This window comes from Lepidochelys kempii, chromosome 15 (assembly GCF_965140285.1).
Source record: "Lepidochelys kempii isolate rLepKem1 chromosome 15, rLepKem1.hap1, whole genome shotgun sequence".
NCBI classification, from domain to species: domain Eukaryota; kingdom Metazoa; phylum Chordata; order Testudines; family Cheloniidae; genus Lepidochelys; species Lepidochelys kempii.
The window spans coordinates 29,692,327-29,711,701 of NC_136394.1; the positions used below are offsets into that span (position 1 = coordinate 29,692,327).

Genomic DNA, 19,375 nt, shown 5'->3' on the forward strand with positions numbered 1-19,375 from the left:
GGGGGGGGGAGGGCGGTGTGCTGGGGGATCCTGGAGGGTGTGTGTGGGGGGGGAAGGAGGTGTGCTGGGGGATCCTGGAGGGTGTGTGTGTGTGTGGGGGGAAGGCGGTGTGCTGGGGGATCCTGGAGGGGGGGTGTGTGGGGGGGGGGAAGGAGGTGTGCTGGGGGATCCTGGAGGGTGTGTGTGTGTGTGGGGGGAAGGCGGTGTGCTGGGGGATCCTGGAGGGGGGGTGTGTGGGGGGGGGGAAGGAGGTGTGCTGGGGGATCCTGGAGGGTGTGTGTGTGTGGGGGGGGGAGGGCGGTGTGCTGGGGGATCCTGGAGGGTGTGTTGGGGGGGGGGAAGGCGGTGTGCTGGGGGATCCTGGAGGGTGTGTGTGTGGGGGGAGGCGGTGTGCTGGGGGATCCTGGAGGGTGTGGGGGGGGGAGGGCGGTGTGCTGGGGGATCCTGGAGGGTATGTGTGTGTGGGGGGGGGAGGGCGGTGTGCTGGGGGATCCTGGAGGGTGTGGGGGGGGGGAGGGCGGTGTGCTGGGGGATCCTGGAGGGTGTGTGGGGGGGAGGGCGGTGTGCTGGGGGATCCTGGAGGGTGTGTGTGTGTGGGGGGAAGGCGGTGTGCTGGGGGATCCTGGAGGGTGTGGGGGGGGAAGGCGGGGTGCTGGGGGATCCTGGAGGGTGTGTGTGGGGGGGGGGGGGAAGGCGGTGTGCTGGGGGATCCTGGAGGGTGTGTGTGTGGGGGGGAGGCGGTGTGCTGGGGGATCCTGGAGGGTGTGGGGGGGGGGAGGGCGGTGTGCTGGGGGATCCTGGAGGGTGTGTGTGGGGGGGAAGGCGGTGTGCTGGGGGATCCTGGAGGGTGTGGGGGGGGGAGGGCGGTGTGCTGGGGGATCCTGGAGGGTGTGTGTGGGGGGGAAGGCGGTGTGCTGGGGGATCCTGGAGGGTGTGTGGGGGGGGAGGGCGGTGTGCTGGGGGATCCTGGAGGGTGTGTTGGGGGGGGGAAGGCGGTGTGCTGGGGGATCCTGGAGGGTGTGTTGGGGGGGGGAAGGCGGTGTGCTGGGGGATCCTGGAGGGTGTGTTGGGGGGGGGAAGGCGGTGTGCTGGGGGATCCTGGAGGGTGTGTGGGGGGGGAGGGCGGTGTGCTGGGGGATCCTGGAGGGTGTGTGGGGGGGGAGGGCGGTGTGCTGGGGGATCCTGGAGGGTGTGTGTGGGGGGGGAGGCGGTGTGCTGGGGGATCCTGGAGGGTGTGTGTGTGGGGGGGAAAGCGGTGTACTGGGGGATCCTGGAGGGTGTGGGGGGGGGAAGGTGGTGTGCTGGGGGATCCTGGAGGGGGGGTGTGTGTGTCGGGGGGAAGGCGGTGTGCTGGGGGATCCTGGAGGGTGTGTGTGGGGGGGGAAGGCGGTGTGCTGGGGGATCCTGGAGGGTGTGTCGGGGGGGGAAGGCGGTGTGCTGGGGGATCCTGGAGGGTGTGTCGGGGGGGGAGGCGGTTTGCTGGGGGATCCTGGAGGGTGTGTCGGGGGGGGGGAAGGCGGTGTGCTGGGGGATCCTGGTGTGGGGGAGGGAAAAGTGGTGTGCTGGGGGATCCTGGAGGGCATTTGTGTGTGTGGGAAAAGCAGTGTGCTGGGGGATCCTGGGAGCGGGGAGGCGGTGGGTGACCTGGTGCTGGGATGGGAGGGCTGTGTGCTGCCGGGTCCTGGGAGTGAAGGGAGTGTGCTGGGGGATGGGGATGGGAGTTGACCTGGTCTGGGGAGTCCTGGTGGGTGACCTGGTGCTGCGGGGTCCTGGGGGCAGGGTGATCTGGTGCTGGGAGAAGGAGGTGATCTGGGGATAGAGTTGCAACATTTTCATGGAAGTGGTGTATGGGGGCAGGGAAGTACCTTGTGTGTTGGAGCGTATGTGAGTAGAGCATCTGGGGGCACTTGGTGCTAAGGGGTGAGCAGAACATGAGGGATCAAAAGCTGGTATGTTTGGGAGGAGGGGTGCTTGATTCTGTGTGACACATTCTTTTAGCTGGGAACTCTGTTAAAAGGCTTGTGAAACTCTGAGGTTGCCTTGTAGCCAGATATGGTGACAGGTGGATTAGATGTATACAGGGAGATTTAGTGAAAGAAATTAGTTAATATTCATAATAATCTTAATCCTGGTGTTTTGTTCTTGTTATCCTATTTGTCAGGCTTTGCTATGAAATCATTGACATGGAAATTCTGATAGAAGAGTTTTACATGAGATAGAAACTTTTTCTTTACTTCCCCAGAGCAGCTTTGAGACCTATCACTTGTAGCAGGTGGACCAAAACCATGATGCACCTTTCTGTGTTTTGAGGTTTGTCCAGTATTTCTCCCTGAGTGGCTGCTGGGTGATTGGGTAGGTGAGTACAGCCAAAGACATCTAGAACAACAAATGAAATTAATAGTCCCCCACAGTATCTAGAATTGATTGGTTTGTCTCTACAGAGACAAAGGGAGACTATATTTGAAGTCAGAGCAGATGTGGATCATGTTTGTATATGGATGAGTATCAGTTTCTTCTTCAGAAGCAAATCCTCAGGTGAGTTTTGTGTAAAGTTTTTATAAAAATTCTTTGCCTTTAATATTCACACAGTAGAAATGTACGCATCAAATGCATCTTAGCTTTGAAGGCTCCATAAATATTGAAACTGTCTCTAAATATTTACCAAGCAATTCGTCTGTCACAGATGCAATAGAGTGGGCCAGTCTAGATGGTATAGGGGCAGAGCAACATTCTATCACGTTGAGGTAGCTGAGTTCAGGACCTGTTTCAGCCTCTTTCTTCCTTGGCTGGGAGCATGGTGGAAGCAGCACATTTAGGGTCATGAGTGACCTTATCCCTACCAAAAGTGGCTTTCTGGAAGGACTAGCCTCCAGCCTTCCCTCACTAGAAGGACAGGTCAACCCACTACAGGGCCATGAATTGGGGAGGTAATGGGGAAGTTTCCTACAAAGAAAGATGCTATATAGTCCCCATTTACCAAAGGGGACACTGGGAGGTTCCCAACATGCTTGACAGCTGTTTCATGGTCTAAACTGGGGTAATTCCACTTGGACAAACTGGGTCCTTCCATCACCTCCTTTATTTTTATTTTAGACAGTTCTGTTGTTATCCACCCTTGTTCCCCTGCCCTTCAGAATTCTCTATAGACTCTAATGAAAGCTGATGTGGGAACATGACAAGCCGGTGGGGGTGAGGCGGAGATTTGGAAGTAGGAGAGGCAAATGTGCTGGCTGATGGAGTTCTGGTACCAGTCCTGTTCTTGTTTTCCCCTTAACTCTGCTGCTGACATGTCGCACTTTTGGTACCCCATGTGTGTTGTACTTTGGGGCCCCATTTTTCTCTATCTCATGCTCTGTGTTCTGTGGACACGTCATTTCCTCTGTCTAAAGGCGGACATAGCCTGTCCAAACCAACCAAAGCCGGTCTCTTGGAGCGATGTAGGGAATTGCCCCTTCATGCACACCTGCCCTGGGGCTATATGTTGTGTCCATATCACTCCCAACTCCCTAAACACACTTGCTGCATGTATTCTAACATCCAGGTAACACCTTCTTTCTCTCCCCGATCTCATCTTTGTGGAAGGTTGCAAAAATGTTCGGTACAGCACAGTCGTCCAAAGCCCAGTTCCTCGATAAAGCGCGTCAGGCCCGTGAGGAGCGGAGAGAGCTGAAAGAGAGAGAGAGAGCCGCCATTCAGATCCAAGCCCTGATCAGGAGGTTTCTTTGTCGATGCAGGCTGCAGAGGGAGATCAGGTGTGTGAAATTCCACCCCGCGGGCTTTGTTGCTTGTTGCGAACTGAGCTCTTTCTGTAGATGACTGTGGCTTTTTAAAACGCTCAACATTTGATTCCTCCTCCTTCCCAGGAGAGAAGTGGAGGATTTCTTTGAAATAAATGAATCTGCTCCCAGTAAAAGAAGTGCACTTTCCATCTTCAAAATTTCCAGGAAACTGCTGTTTATTTTCAGAATTAAAGAGGACAAAGAGGTAAAGCTGCTGCTGTGACACATTTCCCCCCCCCCCCCCTCAGATTAAAAATGTATTCTATATGTTTAATATATATGAACTGTTACTTGGCTTGTCAAATGGGTTGTTACAACATGGAGGGTTCAGAGCGTGACCTGCAGCTCCTTTTGTCTTGTAATGCCATGGTGAGGACAGCGGGGAGACAGCAGGACTGAGAGTCGAGAACTCCCGAGTGTTTAGTCCTGGCTCTGACACTCAGTTAATTTGAGCAAGTCATTTACTAACGCACCCGATGGGCCAGCTAGCTCTGGTGTAAAGCACCATCACACTCAAGCAGAGGGTTGTGTGTGTTCCTTGGACTCTGGTTAGGGGCAACACTCAAATAAGAGCCTGAGTTAACTTTGCAGTGAAGACAAAGCCCTAATAGCCCAGCTTCAGTCTTTCCATCTGCAAAATTGAGATAATATTAATACGTGCCTCCCAGGGGAGTTGTGAAAGCCAGTCAGGGTAAAAGGCACTGTGAGGGTGAGTGGCCATGTTAACTTGTATTAAATCTGTTCAGCTGTATGTTGTTCCCAGTTGCCTCTTTCCCGAGCAATTTCTGTTCTGTCAAGAGAAATATAAGTACATCAAATGTTGTTGTAGTACTTATATCTGATTGTAAATGTATACTTAGTGTGACATACAGTTCCCAGAGCTCCAGGCATGTTTGCTCTCCTCCCCCACCAGTCCTTGGTGCCACAATGTTGTTTGGCCCCTGTGTTACGGTAACTAATTACATCATTGAAGTGTCACCCTAGGAGTAAACGGATCCCTTCTGAGGCCAAGGAGTACTCTGGATTCTTTTCCGTTCTGCTTCCTGAGAATCCTGAAATTCCTGTCCCGTGTGGGAGTGATGTCATAGAGCTTAGAGTGGTTGGGAGTCTCACTGGGTAACTTGCAAGCAAGGCAAATGTAATCAAACTCAATCTGTAATCTAAAAGGGAGCAATTATATATATCAATGGGTTTTTCCTTCCTCTTAGCCCACCGGTATTGGCCACCACTGCCAAAGACAAGCTGCTGGTCTCAGCGGAGCTTCAGTTGCTTCTAGGGTGGAAGGCCTTTATTTCCCGTAATATGCGTTTTTTAACAGTTTTTCCCAAGTAACTGACTGTACTTGTGGGGCATGGGAAGTACACTAACATATCTCGCTTTCTTTACAGAGGCTTGAAAAGTTGTGTCGCTGTATCCTGAATAGTATGGATGTTGAGAATGAGCCCAAGGTCAGCAGGTCAACTTTGTAAGGGGATTAAGGATTTAGGTTTATTTTTTTTAAAAGTTCACTGATCTGAAATATCAAGAGTGAGAGACACTCACGTGTCACTTATATTCCATGGTGGATTGTTTTTATATGTTGATAAACCCCATAGAAGAACCCAGGATAGCTACATGGATCCACAAGGGTCAAAAGAGCATTTCCCGCATGGTACAATTTACAGCTGACCTAGTCATTACCGGGGGCGGGGTAATTCTGGTCCAGTGCTGGGATCTGCGTGGCCTGTGGAAGTAGTTTTATTACACTGCTTCTGGAAAAGCAACAGAACAGAAAAAGTTACCACAAATTTCTCCTGTTCTTTGCCTGTAGGTGTGGTATGTGTCACTAGCACTTTCTAAGGATCTTACACTCTTGTGGATCAAACAGATCAAGGACATCTTGTGGTTTTGCTGTGAGTTTCTCAAACAGCTTAAGGTAAAAATCTTTCATTGGTTTTAGTTCTGTGTTTCTTGTGGTTTCACACTTTTTAGTATTGTAGACTTGATTTATTAATGTTGATGTTCTTGTTATTCCAGCCTGACATCCTACAAGACTCGAAACTGGTCACTTTGCACCTCACGATGCTTGTTACGTTCACAGACACTTCCACGTGGAAAATACTTCGGGGAAAAGGTCTGTGTGGCTCTTTCCAAAACCCTGTTGTAGCCACCAATCCAGACCTTTCTTCTTTCTCTTTGTTTTAAAGTCTTCTGGCTTGGGCTGCAGAAAGGGAATATTTTTCTTCTCTCGTATGCACTGCCAAGCTATATGATTCGTTCTGTGCAGACTGAGCAACAGAGATCCATACTGTGGATCAGAGAGGAGACTTCCCCCTAAGATCATAATAGTTCAATCACTAGTGCTGCTCTCTCATAATGCTCCATTGTCATGTGGATCAAAAGCTTCCTTGATGTAAGGGTATGATGACTTCCAGCTCTCTTGAATCCATCAAAAATATCTTCTTTAATTGTACTCATGAAAAGATTGACCCTGAAGAAGTCTTATGGAAGTCAACTGAAAAAACTCTAAACATGCTATTTAAATTCAATTTCAGTGTCTAAAATATCCCCAAAAGCTACTAAACTCAGTGTTTTGTGTAGGGTTACGATGTGTCTGGGAATGAAGGTGTTAATAGAAGTTTGTCATAATTCACAATGTAGGACTACAGTTCATATAGATTATATGACACAAAAATAATTCTCAGAAATGTCATTATTTTGTCCTCGCAGGAGAAACCCTGCGACCTGCCATGAACCACATCTGTGCAAATATCATGGGACATCTCAATCAGAAGGGATTTTATTCTGTGCTGCAGGTTTGTTTGTGATTATAATAGTTGATATGCTTTTCAAACCCTGCAGTGCTTTCTGCCTTAACTAAATTCTAAGATTCTCCAGACGTGTTGTTTCATGCTTGGGTTGGGCATGTATTGGCAGTGACTCCCTCTGAGAATACTTTGCTTATGGTCGGTGTGACGTTTCCCTCTGGTGTTATCCAGACCGGTGATCTGCTTGGTCACTCCAGTCCTTGACTCTGGGAGCCAGCCTTACTATGCTCTGCTGTGAGAACCCCCCTCCTGGGCTGTCCACGCACAGCCTCTGGCATGTAAGCTGCTCCCAGCTACTTGCAACCAAATGACACTAGCCAATATCTCCGGTCCCAGACATAACCTAGGAACCTCCGTCTTGCAGTGTCCAGTTATGCCTGCTGGACACTGCAAGTTTGTATGAGTTTGTCAATTTAACAAAGAAATAGATATGTACCAGGCCTGTTATCCCAAGGGGAGCTTCTGTCATGCTTCAAACCAAACGCACTGCTTCAGGTAAAATAAACAAACAGATGTATTAACTATAAAGATAGATTTTAAGTGATTATAAGCCAAAACATAACAAGTCAGATTTGGTCAAATGAAATAAAAGCAAAACGCATTCTAAGCTGATCTTAACACTTTCAATGTCCTTACAAACTTAGATGCTTCTCACCACAGACTGGCTGGTTGCTCTTTAGCCAGGCCCTCTCCTTTGATCAGCGCTTCAGTTGCTTGGTGGTGGTGGTGTCTGTAGATATAGGTGGAAGAGAGAGAGAGCATGGCAAATGTCTCTCCCTTTTATCATGTCCTTTCTTCCCTCTTGGCTTTTCCGCCCCCTGCAGAGTCAGGTGAGCATTACCTCATCGCAGTTCCAAACTGACCAAAGGAAGGGGGGTGAGTCCCTCGAGAGACTAACAGATTCTTTTGTTGCTGCCTAGGCCAGCGTCCTTTGTTCCTGTGAGGCTGGGCTGGGTTTGTCCCATACTTGTCCTGATTAGGTGTGAACTGCCTCTCTGCTCTTGGAGAGTTTTTGCCTGGGCTTACTTTAAGCCATGAGGACACATTTTCAGCCTAATAACTGCATACATGAAATGATAACCTGTAACATTACTGTAACAACAATGCTCAGTGCATCATGAGCCTTCTGAAGACGGCTGGCATGACAAACTTTGCATTGGATGCCACACAATCATTTTACAAGGATGAACATGGGGGTGCTGGGTGTTCCGCCAAGGTCCAGAGCGTCAGTCGGTAAACCAAAAAAACTCCCCCTCCCTTCCTTTCCATGAGCAATATTTAATCTAAATTCCATTTCATCATCTCATTAGGAGATGGAAGGCAGCAGTGCAGTGCAGTGCAGCTGGTTAAAATACAGAACTAGGAGTCAGGAGTCTTGAATTCTGTTCCCAGCCCTGACATTGAATTTGTGTGTGATTTTAGGCAGTTTTCTTTGCTGTTCTGTGCCTCACTTTTTTCCATCTGTAAAATGGGGGGGGGGGGGGGGGGCGCCTGTCTTTCAGAGGGTTGTTGCAAGGCTTGCTTATGGATTATAAAGGGCCTTGAGACCCTCTGAAGAAAGGCCCTATTAAATTGGCAAGTGTGATCATAGCAAACCTCTTTGAATGCAGTTTCTCTGTGCTGCCAGTACCTGGAACAGAAACGCTCTGATCCAGGCCAGTGACTTGTAACAACCACATTAAAGCAGCACTCTCTCTAATTTCTTTTTATATCTCTTGAAAGTGACAGTGCCCTTCAAGAACACAGTTGGATTCTTTCTCTAACCAAAGTTGCAATTTTCTTTTCAGATTTTGCTAACAAATGGCTTGGCAAGATCCAGACCATCCCTGTCCAAAGGCACTTTAACTGCAATCTTTTCTCTTGCATTGCGGTAAGGCAGCAAAAGCAGCTTGGGGTGATATGTAGTCAAAGCTGCTTTTAGTGTCTGTCTGAAGACCTCTTGCCCTGCCAGTTTCTCATTGTGTTTCTCTCTTTGTATCTGTCTGTGAGTTTGTCGTATTAGTGCATGATGCTAATTTAGGTGGAGGGCTTGATTTTTTTCCTACTCTGTACCCCTAAAATTAAGTGTTTATAAATCCGTTGTAAACATCAGTTGTGGGGTTAGACTTGGAATGCTGTATTTCTGTGTTGGGTAAATAATCTGAAGGAATGGGCCTTCTTTCTGCAAGTGTGATTTGCATCTCACAATGAACTGCCAGTGCACCTCTAACTACATACTTATGGATGCCTGTCAGGTAGAGGTGCAGATGATCAGATCTGTGCTCACACTTCAATTTGCATGTGTAAATTGTGTCCCCCAAAGAGGGACTAGCTAGAAACACCCCCCTGCATTTCAAAATAAAGTCCAGGCACAATCCAAACTCAGATCTGCAAAGCCCAGATCTCTTCATGGGAAGTTGACTTGGTGTCAGACCACAGTGCCCAAGGAGCATTCCTAAAGACTTCCATGAGCTAACTTTCTGAACTGGTTTCCTTCCATAAGTATCATTTCTGGGATCATGGGACAGGCTCACATCTGATTTTCTGATGATCATTCCAGCAAGAGTAGAGTGATTTCTGACCCTGCCCCAGACTCAAACTGGTCTTGAATCGGTCACTTAAGCTTTGCCTGAGTAAATGGGAACTACTTATTTATCTACTTCATGGGAGTGTGGTGAGGTTTAATCTAGTTAGCGTTTATGGAGCTCTTTAGAGACATGGGAGGTGCTGTGTATTATGGAATAAGACTCCACATTGCCTCCTGCCCCTGGCTTTCTTTGATTCCCTGGGGTCATGATGGATGTTGCTAAATCGCCATGATAGCAGAAGCCATAGGGGGCTGATTCTTTTCAAACTGACCTCTTTAATGAGAACAGAAGCATCAGCCAGTTCTGAAACTCTCTGATAGAAAGGCTGCATGTCTTAGGAAACACAAAGCTTGAGGTTTGAAGTATTTTTTTTTCTCTCTTCAGCCCTGTGGTTGCTGCTCAGTTTTCTGACAATCTCTTGCGATCATTCCTGATCCATATCATGTCAGTGCCTGCTATCGTGACTCACCTTGCTACGCTAACACCTGAGGTACGTGGGCTACTCCATCACAGAATCCTGAGCCCTTTGGCACATCAAATATGCTGTAATTAGTCATCAGCAACTGTACAGTTACAAATAATGGCGAGTAAAGAGTTAGATCAGCCTCTTAAAAGTTGACAGTAAAATGTAATCCTTTTCTAATGGAAACACGTTCCTCCCCATCCTTCATAGCCTGGGTTTCTAATGCTGTGGAAGCTGGTATAGCTGTTTTAGTATTCTGTCTGCAACAGGATCCTCAGTGAGCTCAGTAGAATTGTGCACAGCTTGAACTGCAGTGGCATGGAGAGCCCTAGAACAGACAGGAAGGATGCTCTTGTAGTTAATGCTTTGGATTAGGACCCTGGAGATCTAGCCTCTTTTTCTGGCTCAGACACTGGCTCCCTGCATGACTTAATTGTTCCATATCTCAGTTTCCCCATTTGTAAAATGTCGTATGTATACCATGTACTCTTTGGGACAGAGACTCTTACAGAGTGCCTAGCACACCCAAGCCCCAATTTTCTATTGGAGCCTCTTGTCAATCTTCCCACCATGCCAATGGCTCATTGGGCTGATGCTCTCAAGGCACATCAGTTTCATAGCCTGTGGTACATAAGGGTGTGACATGGCCAGCATCACATCCAACCACCTTGACAACCCTAACCCGATGGATCAGGTACCCATTCTGCAGCTGCGTGAACTGGAGGCAGCCTTTTGGTGTGAGATCAAGCAAGACTTGAACCCGTGATCTTCCCGTTTGTAGTTATGCACCTTAACCACATCTCATGGTACCACTAGGTGCTCCCATAATACAAATATTAAATAACAATAAGCCAGAGTGTTGTTTTTGCTGGTTTTTCAGAACTGGTTTAAGTCTTTGTTTTCGCAGCCGTTGGAGTGGTTTGCTTTGTGTTGGTATTTAGAGTGCTGTGCACATTTCCTACCAGATAAGATACTGTGGCAACAACTGATAAATGCAGAGCGTCCTCCAGCTCAGCTGGGCATGCAGATGAATAGGACATTGTTATGGAGATTTATCCGCTCAACTCTGGACATCGCTATGGTTTAGAGAAACTGCAAGTGGCACAGTTTTAGATGTAAATTATTACTTAATGTGTTCAGCTGTGTGTGTGACCTGAGGCTCCTTGGCTTCTCTTTATTTTTAGTCTGGACATTTTATTTTTTGTGTCCTTGTCCTTCCATCCCCATGGTGATTTCTGACTGGGGAGCGAGTGAACAAAGAGCTGCAAAATCATCTATCACAGAGAGAGGGATCTTCACTGAGCAGTGATATACTGCCCACTAATACCGTGTGGTTTGTCTGCTCCCTTTCACAGCATGCTGGTGAATTCCAGGGGATGCAGGCATTTAACTGCCATAGACTCAGGACAGGTGAAGGTTATCCTTACGACTGGTTCGAATATGCCCAGTTCACCTGCAGATCTCCCCTGTGGCAGGCCCCACATGCCTGTGATCTTGTGAGATCTCTTCTTTAAAGTGATTCTTTGGCATGAAGCCTGTGCAGCCCCTGAACGCAGTGATTGCTCACTGGAATGTACAGACACCCCGAATTGCTGATGATGTGTCAGGTCTAGCTGCTTTTGTGTGACGCTCTGTTCGTTTAACTTGCAACTTCACAATCATTTAAAAACAATTCTGTTTTTCAGCGTCTGGCAGTGATAGAATCCCATGACCTTTTCCGCAAATTCATCTTATTTTTAAGTCGTGAGGCTCAGTGCCGAGATGTCTGCGTGTGTTTAGAAGGAAGCCATACTCTTTGTTTATTGGGTAAGTATGTTATGCTATACAAAGCACCCAAGAGTTTTTTATAGCGGAGAAGGCAAAACGCCGCATTTATTGAGAATACAGCAGTTAGCATATGCTTTTTAGTTACACACACAAACCATGCACATAGTTCCGCCAGTCGATGTTTATAGTTACCAGTCCAGAGTTTTTGGATTAATTTAGTGGCCAGCCAGATTGGTCGCAGAAGGGAGCCAGGCTTTGTCGGTCGCGTTCCGATGCTTTTGGAGTAGTGGCAAGACGAACCCAAAGTCCCGTGGCAAAGCACCCTGTTTTTATAGTGTTTTTTTGTTTGTTGAAGTTTATGGATTTTGGTGTGTTAGTTTGTGACCGGTTACTTTTTAATTGGTGTTATTTTTTTATGTTAAGATTGATGGTACATTTTAAAGCACCTTTGAGAGAGCCATTTTGTCCTTTTGATTTAATTAATTGTTTTGTTTTTAGGGGTGCCAGCCTCCACCTTAGGGTCATCAGTCTACTTTCCCTTAGTTATGGATGCGCATTGATGATTTTTTGGCTTTCATAAGTTTGTTAAATTTTTTTATTTTTTTCCCCTGATTATTTGGTTTCGACAATGGCCTTTACACCTTTTTTTTTTTTTTTTTGGATGCATGCATTTTTTATTTACACAAACTGTTTTTTATAAAGACCTTTGAGAATACAAACAGCAGTATTTTATATTGAGCAAAACGACTTTGTAAATTAAACCTTGCTAAATTTTATAACCAAAACAGTTCACATTGAGGCCCAGGCCTTCAACATTTTTTTAATTTACTTAATATAGACACAATACAGGATTCTGTCTTTTACTAACGAAACCTTAAAACAAAGAACTAAAAGGGCCCGATTTGTAATGGGTATGGGAAACAGAATCCCATAGTCCCAGAGGGTCATTCCTTTTTGCTATTTAAAAAGGGTGACTGGCAGGAGAAATCAAATTATACATTAATTTTTATAGTACAATTACAAAATTCTGCTCCTACAAGCATGTGTCCGGAATCTGAGCATATTCCACAACAGAAGAGAAATTTAAGAGTCTTTCTTTGCTTTGAGTGAAATCTGAATTCCTCTCTTGGGGTCAAGGACTCTGGATTTTAAAGTCCAACATTTCCTGATTTGACTCATTTGGGTGGTTTCTAAAACCGCTTGTGCCATGTGTGTTTGGAAAGACACTTAACTTCAGGTTTAATGTAAGGTGTAGAAATGTAGGGCTGGGAGGGACGTCAAGAGGTCAACCAGTCCAGCCCCCTGTGCTGAGGCAGGACTAAGTGAACCTAGAGGGTCATGCTAAGAGACCCAGGAAACAGAGAAAGGTGGTTCAGAAAGAGACCCCTTCCTACAGATGTGTCGTTTTGATCTAACAGGAAATCATAATTTCAGTTTGCTTTCCATTTAGACACTGATACAGCAGACATGAAATTACCCTGCCTATATGGAAATGCTACTGAAACTTGCTGAGCTCACATCAGCTCTGTGGAAATAGTTAGAGGAGCTGTTGTAATTCATGAATATGAATGGCCTCTAAATTCTCTATCCTGGCTACTGTTAGGAGTGCTCTCTCTCATATAATGCTGCGTATGAAGTGTTGGTGGGAAACAAATGAGATGGCTATGGGAGGATCTCCTGTGCTATCACAGAGTATCACCTTGGTGTGTGACGTGTGTGCTGGAAACTGGGCTGAAACCAGTGACTGCTATGAAAAGAGTCAATGAACGACCGTCAGAGAGCAAGAGACAAATTTTGGTCACTGGACAACTGAATTGGATCTGAATCTGTTTAAGGAATGGTTCTTGAGACTTAATCCAAATCCAGTGTGAGCGAGGGCAGTGTCTGTGAAAACACTAGGTTTCAGAGTAACAGCCGTGTTAGTCTGTATTCGCAAAAAGAAAAGGAGTACTTGTGGCACCTTAGAGACTAACCAATTTATTAGAGCATAAGCTTTCGTGAGCTACAGCTCACTTCATCAGATGCATATCGTGGAAACTGCAGCAGACTTTATATATACACAGAGAATATGAAACAATACCTCCTCCCACCCCACTGTCCTGCTGGTAATAGCTTATCTAAAGTGATCATCAGGTGGGCCATTTCCAAAACACTGTATTCACTGAGCATCATTGACTTTGTAGATTTTTATGGATTCCAAGGCCAGAGGGGTCCATTGTGGTTGTCTAGATGGATCTCTTATGTAAGCCATAGAGCTTCCCCAAAAGAATTCCTAGAGCAGATCTTTTAGAAAACCATCCAGTCTTGATCTACAAATGGTCAGTTATGGAGAATCCATCACAACCTTTGGAAAGGTTTCAGAGTAGCAGCCATGTTAGTCTGTATCCACAAAAAGAAAAGGAGGACTTGTGCCACACGTACTTATGCTCAAATAAATTTGTTAGTCTCTAAGGTGCTACCAGTAGTTAAGCTCAAATAAATTTGTTAACCTTTGGAAAGTTGTTCCAATGGTTAATTACTCTCATTGTTACTTGCACCTGCTTATGCCAGACCTGAATTTGGCCTGGTTTCTGTAACCCGTTCAGTCCCCCAATTCGTTTTAAGACACTGGAGAATCACAGAGGTCCTAAGTTAACATGAAAGTCAATGGGGAATTTTGCCACTGAATTTAGTGGGAGCAGGGTGCAGCCCATAGTGATGATTTTGACAATTACCCTTTCCTGCTGTCACTACTGAAGGCACTGAGTCAGCGTTGCATTAACACGCAGACAAGGAGGGGATTATGAACAGACTGGCTGGAGCACTGGGGAGCAGATGGGTAGGGTACAGCCCTGCACTGGTGAGAAGTGGAGAGGTGGTGGAGAGAGACTGATCTCTACCCCCTTCTATTTCCAGTAAAGGTGTCATACTAATTCTCTTGCAAATGGCGCTCCTCTTCAAAGGGCTGCTGCTGGTTCTTTTTCAGGTAACCTCATTTATCTGGGCTCCTTGAATGACAAAGTGCTCGAGGACGAGACTGCTCACTTTGTGAGCGTGCTTATTCACATGCTCTCTTACTGCCAGAAGTATGTGTCGCAAAAGAAATCCAACCTCACGCACTGGCACCCTGTCCTTGGCTGGTTCTCCCAGACTGTGGATTATGGGTAAGTAACCAGGATCTCTGAGACAAGTAACTCTGAGATTTAATTTATAACTTGACCAGGTTACACATGCAGTACCTTCTGTCACTGTTAGGACGGACAGAGTGGTCACTGTAACTCCTTGCATGTCCTGAGTTGTATTTTAATTGTACAACCTTAACACCACATGCATATGCAGCTTGTTAGAGGCGATAAAGCCATTGTTACAACCTGTCTCTTTCTCTCCCTTGCCCCTGACTTTTTTCTTCTAGGTTAAATGAGTCCATGCCTCTGCTCACAAAGCAGTTGCAGCATCTCTGGGGAGTCCACCTAATTCGCATCCTCTTCAGTGATGTTCTCAACAAGAAGCTGGTGGAGACTCAGGATCCGACTTATCCGCTGGGGCAAACTGCTTCCCCACAGAACAGCCTTCCCATGAAAAGTCAGTTCAGTACGGGTCAGGGCATGGGCTCTGTCTTCTCTCTCTTGCTGGCAGAAGATTGACTTTGTTCACTTTAGTCAAAGGCTTTGAGTAGTTTTTTGCAGCACCTGCTATTACCTAGCTAGAGGCAAGTTCTTCCTGGGGTCGGATCCCTGTTCTGATTACTCTGTGATGTTGGCAAGTCACTTATCTTCTTGGGGACACTTGCCTATTTCCAAGCAGGGTTTGAATTGTTTCTCATGTGGTTTGAAGATGAAAAGCACAATGTAATCCTGACCACACAGCCTGTTACTTGGGGTCTCGGTACCTTAGAGTGGTTGGATAGTATCCCAGCTTCACAGGTGGAAACTGTCGTACAGCAAGGTTAAGTGACTTTCCCGTGGTTTCACAAGGAATCATTGGCAGAGTCTGGATTACAGCTCTGGAATTTCTGGGCCACAGTCTCTCAATCTAACCCCCTATAACTGTGCTGACTCAGTCTACTGTAGTTATGTGCTAGATATTAACTACTGATTCCTATTACATTTGGATAACATTTGAAACTAGAGAACGATTTGTGAATGATCTCCATGTCACCAGAGAACGTCTTGGTGTTTATGGAATGGAGAATGTTCCTGTAAAGCCTTCTGCCACGGGGAATTCACTGAAATCTGCAGTTCTGTGGCATGACCCACTTAACTGGTTACTGTCCTTACTAAAACCCCCGTAGTTATGGGGCTGCACAGTGACCCAGAATAAGACTTTACCTGGTGATGAATGTCTCAGTCTCCAAGACCTGTGTGCATGTGTCTCCCTTTATCTCCCACCAGATCTTTTCAAGCGAGCCTTCCAGAAGTCCGCCTCTGTTCGCAACATCCTCAAGCCCGTTGGAGGCAAGCGGGTGGATTCAGCAGAGGTGCAGAAGGTGTGCAGCATCTGTGTGCTGTACCAAACCACGCTGACGACTCTAACGCAGATCCGGCTGCAGATACTCACAGGTCAGTAGTGTGCGGGAATGTGGGGTTTTTTTTTTTCTTCAAAGTGTCTTAGAAGATTTTTTCCCCCCCCGATTTTAAAAAGATCTGAACTTGTGCCTCTCACTGATTCCTGTGACTCTGCTGGTAGTTTTACTACACAGGACTGTTTGTTGACCAGCTGGATGGAAAGCTTATTCTATCCTGGATCAATAGCATTCATTGCTTCTTTATCAAATGTTAGCTCTCTAGAATACAAATGAAAGCAAGTTCTGCTCCAGTGAAACCTGGTCACTTCTTATCGACCGTGAATCTGGCTCAATGTCTTTGAATAGTGCCCAGTAATACCAGTCTTTATGTGGTGATCCTGTTGAATGCTTCAGTTATATTCAGTGTTCCCTCTAATTTTTTCCATCCATGTGTGGAATGAATTTTGTTATGTGCATCATATCTAGGTAATGTGCGGATGTGCGCCACCAGTAGAAACCAAAAACCTACATATAATGTATATTTTTAAAAAGTTACCGTAGGGATAATTACTCCAGCCAGGACAGGTTAAGCGTTTTAGAACTCACTACTCAAAGAATTAAATTTAAGTGTAAGAGAGAAATAAAAATTATGAAATGCATAGACCAGTCAAAAAACTAAAATAACACACTTTGAAAGAAGTATCAAGAAGTAACAACAATACAAGTATGTGTTGGGAGGTGAGTGTGAAAGACTGTGTGTGTGTGTGTGTGTGTGACAGAGACACACACTGTGTGTGTGAGACAGACACATGTTGTCCCTTTCAGTACCCTGACCCCACTTTAAGTACGCTGCCCTTTTAAGTAGATCAGAAGTTCAGACGCAGCAGCAGCTGCTAGTAAGCTCTCTCTGTCCTAAGCCCTGTCATGTCCCCTGCTCTGTGGAGGTGGGGTGGAGGGAGGGGGACACCTTGACATCAGCATCCCTCTTCTCCCACTCCCGCTCTGCACAGCAAGCAGGAGGCTCCTGGGAGCAGCACTAAGGCAGAGGGCAGGAGCAGCACACAGCAATGGGAGGAGGGACACCTGAACTGCGTGGCACTTGATAGCCTACTGGGCGGCCACCCAGCCATGCAGCTTACAGGGATCTTAGGTTATATTAAGAACAAATTATTTCTCTTACTAGAAAGGAGGGAGGAGGTGGTAAGCAATCACTGGTCTAGTGGCTAGAATAGGAAACTGGGAGTCCAGACTCCTGGGTTCTGTTCCTGGCTCTGCCGCTGACTCTGCGACCTTGAACAACTTGCATGACCTTGCCCTTTGTGCCTTGCTTCCCGATTTGTACAACAGGGATCATAACGACTGCCTTGCAAGAGGCTTAGTTAACTGATGCTTGTTCAGTGCTGTGAAATCTTTAACTGAAAGGTGCCGTGGGTGTGCAAAGTATTATTAGCAAGTTAAGAGGCTTCCTTCTGGTCTCATTGTGATTGTAGAATACATGTTCACGTGAATTGCACCCATGAACACTGTGACTTTCCTCTTCAGCAGTAGATAGTTTTACAAAATAAACTGCTATCTGCAACGGGTCATATTCATCTTCCCCTGCGTGCAGGGAAAAGAGCCGTATTAAGGCTTTCTTTCTTTTGTTTTCCCTCCTGTAGGCCTCACGTATCTTGATGACCTGTTGCCCAAATTGTGGGCATTTATCTGTGAGCTGGGACCCCAGGGTGGATTAAAACTCTTCTTGGAATGCTTGAACAATGACACAGAGGAATCCAAGAGACTGCTGGCTATGCTGATGCTGTTTTGTGACTGTTCTCGACACCTTATCACGTAGGTTACTAGCAGATGGCTCTTTCCATGGAATTTGAATATACAGATCAAATGTTCTTTGAGTGCCAGGGTGGAGAGCCAAAATGCTGCTGTAATTACATATAGATAACTAAAATGCAAGAGCAAAAATGCATGCTTTGAAAGAGTGTGTTGTGTTAGGGAGGACATGTGGCAGGAGAGGTAACTAGGTACTACAGCACTAGGTGCTTTAGGAATACTTTTTCTCAATGCTTGTGTGCAAGAGCTGCATCTAAACACAGGGAAAATTCTTCAAAGACACATATCATGCTATAAGAAGGGGCATTATCTGGCTGGCAGGACACTCCACTGGGAGCCTTTACACTTAGGTCTATTCCCAGCTCCACCACCCACTCGCTGTGTGACCTTGTGCCACCTCCTTGCCTATGTGGAAAGTCTTCCCATCTGTAAAATGAAGATAATTCTACTTACCCACCTTGTTAAAGTGCTTTGTGATCTACAGGTAAAAAGCTCTCCGAAGGTGATACTGTATTGGGTGTAGTTTATTTCTCAGACTTTTTGTGCTATCTTATGTTAAACTCGGATATTGATCAAAATCTGTAAATACATACTGTTGGTTTAGGGGTTTAGCTCCTGTTTTAGTCATCACCAGAAAAGAGAACGCCCCCTAAACGTGCCAGGCAAAATGCACTCTCTGAAAGCCCTCTCCAAAGGGAAATAAATCAACATTTGTTTTCCTCCTCCAGAATTCTCGACGAAATTGAAGTCTATGAAGAACAGATTTCGTTCAAAGTGGAAGAGCTTGTTACCATCTCCTCTTTCCTGAATTCCTTTGTGTTTAAGATGATCTGGGATGGAATTGTGGGTAAGTGCTTCAGCAGCTTGATTGAGGGGACCATGATAATTATTTTAAAAAGTAGTAATGAATGGTTTAATCCAGAGGCTTTAGCCAGTTTGCTAGTATGACTTGAATGCTGTTAACAGAACGTGTTATAAAATCTTAGGATGTTTGAAATGAAACTATCCCCCATTCAGGTGTTCAGATACCTGTGCCATATTGGGGTACTGTATAAAAACCAGCCAGTCAGTGTTTTATTAAAGTGAGAATTTATGGGACATCATTTTCAGAACCTGCATCTCTTCAAAAGCAAAAACTTTAATGTACTTCCTTCTGTAATTACGTGCACAAATCCAGTGAATGCATGGTTTGTGTGTGCAGTTACATGTAATTGTACAGCCTAGACAATCTGGTGCTAGAAACAGAGAGATATGTTCTCTTGCTGATTGTATAAAACAGGAATTACATCACACATCAAAGGCCGGGGAGGACTAAGACCACTAAGTGCACATTGCTTCTGATATTCCGTGGGTTCTAGTCAAGCACTACTGTTCCTGCTACTTCAGCTCTGTGAGGTTTCAGAGAGGAATATACTCCAACTTTGGGGTAAATCTGCTGAATCAGAAGAAGAGTGTTGGATACCTGTGTATGGATCGTGTAGATCTAAGTGTGTTTACCTTTTGCTGGTGCTGGTTGCAGTAGCCTTTGATTCCCCTAAAGCCAGTGGAAGTGGAGGACACATAGCTCTCTTTGTTTGTACTGGGGAAAGGAGTGGCTCTCTGCTTCATGTCATGCTTCTCTGCTCCATGTCAGTCACTGGTATGTAGGAGACACTGAACGCTACTTCCGTGTTTGTCTCTTT

General features: G+C 46.1%; 1 protein-coding gene across 8 annotated transcripts in view; it reads left to right on the plus strand.

Annotated features, from left to right (window-relative positions):
- UBE3B (ubiquitin protein ligase E3B) overlaps positions 1-19,375 on the plus strand; it is a 36,321-nt gene that overhangs the window by 764 nt on the left and 16,182 nt on the right. The window contains exons 1-17 of one of the 8 annotated variants that reach the window (XM_073313120.2): positions 1,608-1,949; positions 2,243-2,356; positions 2,442-2,535; positions 3,583-3,752; positions 3,864-3,984; positions 5,168-5,227; positions 5,590-5,694; positions 5,796-5,892; positions 6,489-6,574; positions 8,374-8,456; positions 9,538-9,643; positions 11,302-11,422; positions 14,349-14,526; positions 14,775-14,944; positions 15,754-15,921; positions 17,525-17,696; positions 18,422-18,540. In XM_073313120.2, the coding sequence (XP_073169221.1) occupies positions 3,592-3,752; positions 3,864-3,984; positions 5,168-5,227; positions 5,590-5,694; positions 5,796-5,892; positions 6,489-6,574; positions 8,374-8,456; positions 9,538-9,643; positions 11,302-11,422; positions 14,349-14,526; positions 14,775-14,944; positions 15,754-15,921; positions 17,525-17,696; positions 18,422-18,540 (1,747 nt within the window). In that variant the 5' untranslated portion in view covers positions 1,608-1,949; positions 2,243-2,356; positions 2,442-2,535; positions 3,583-3,591. Of the gene's footprint in view, positions 1-1,603; positions 2,357-2,441; positions 2,536-3,582; positions 3,753-3,863; positions 3,985-5,167; positions 5,228-5,589; positions 5,695-5,795; positions 5,893-6,488; positions 6,575-8,373; positions 8,457-9,537; positions 9,644-11,301; positions 11,423-14,348; positions 14,527-14,774; positions 14,945-15,753; positions 15,922-17,524; positions 17,697-18,421; positions 18,541-19,375 lie in introns of those variants that run through there. The other 7 variants (XM_073313123.2, XM_073313124.2, XM_073313119.2 and 4 more) reach the window with 7 other exon arrangements.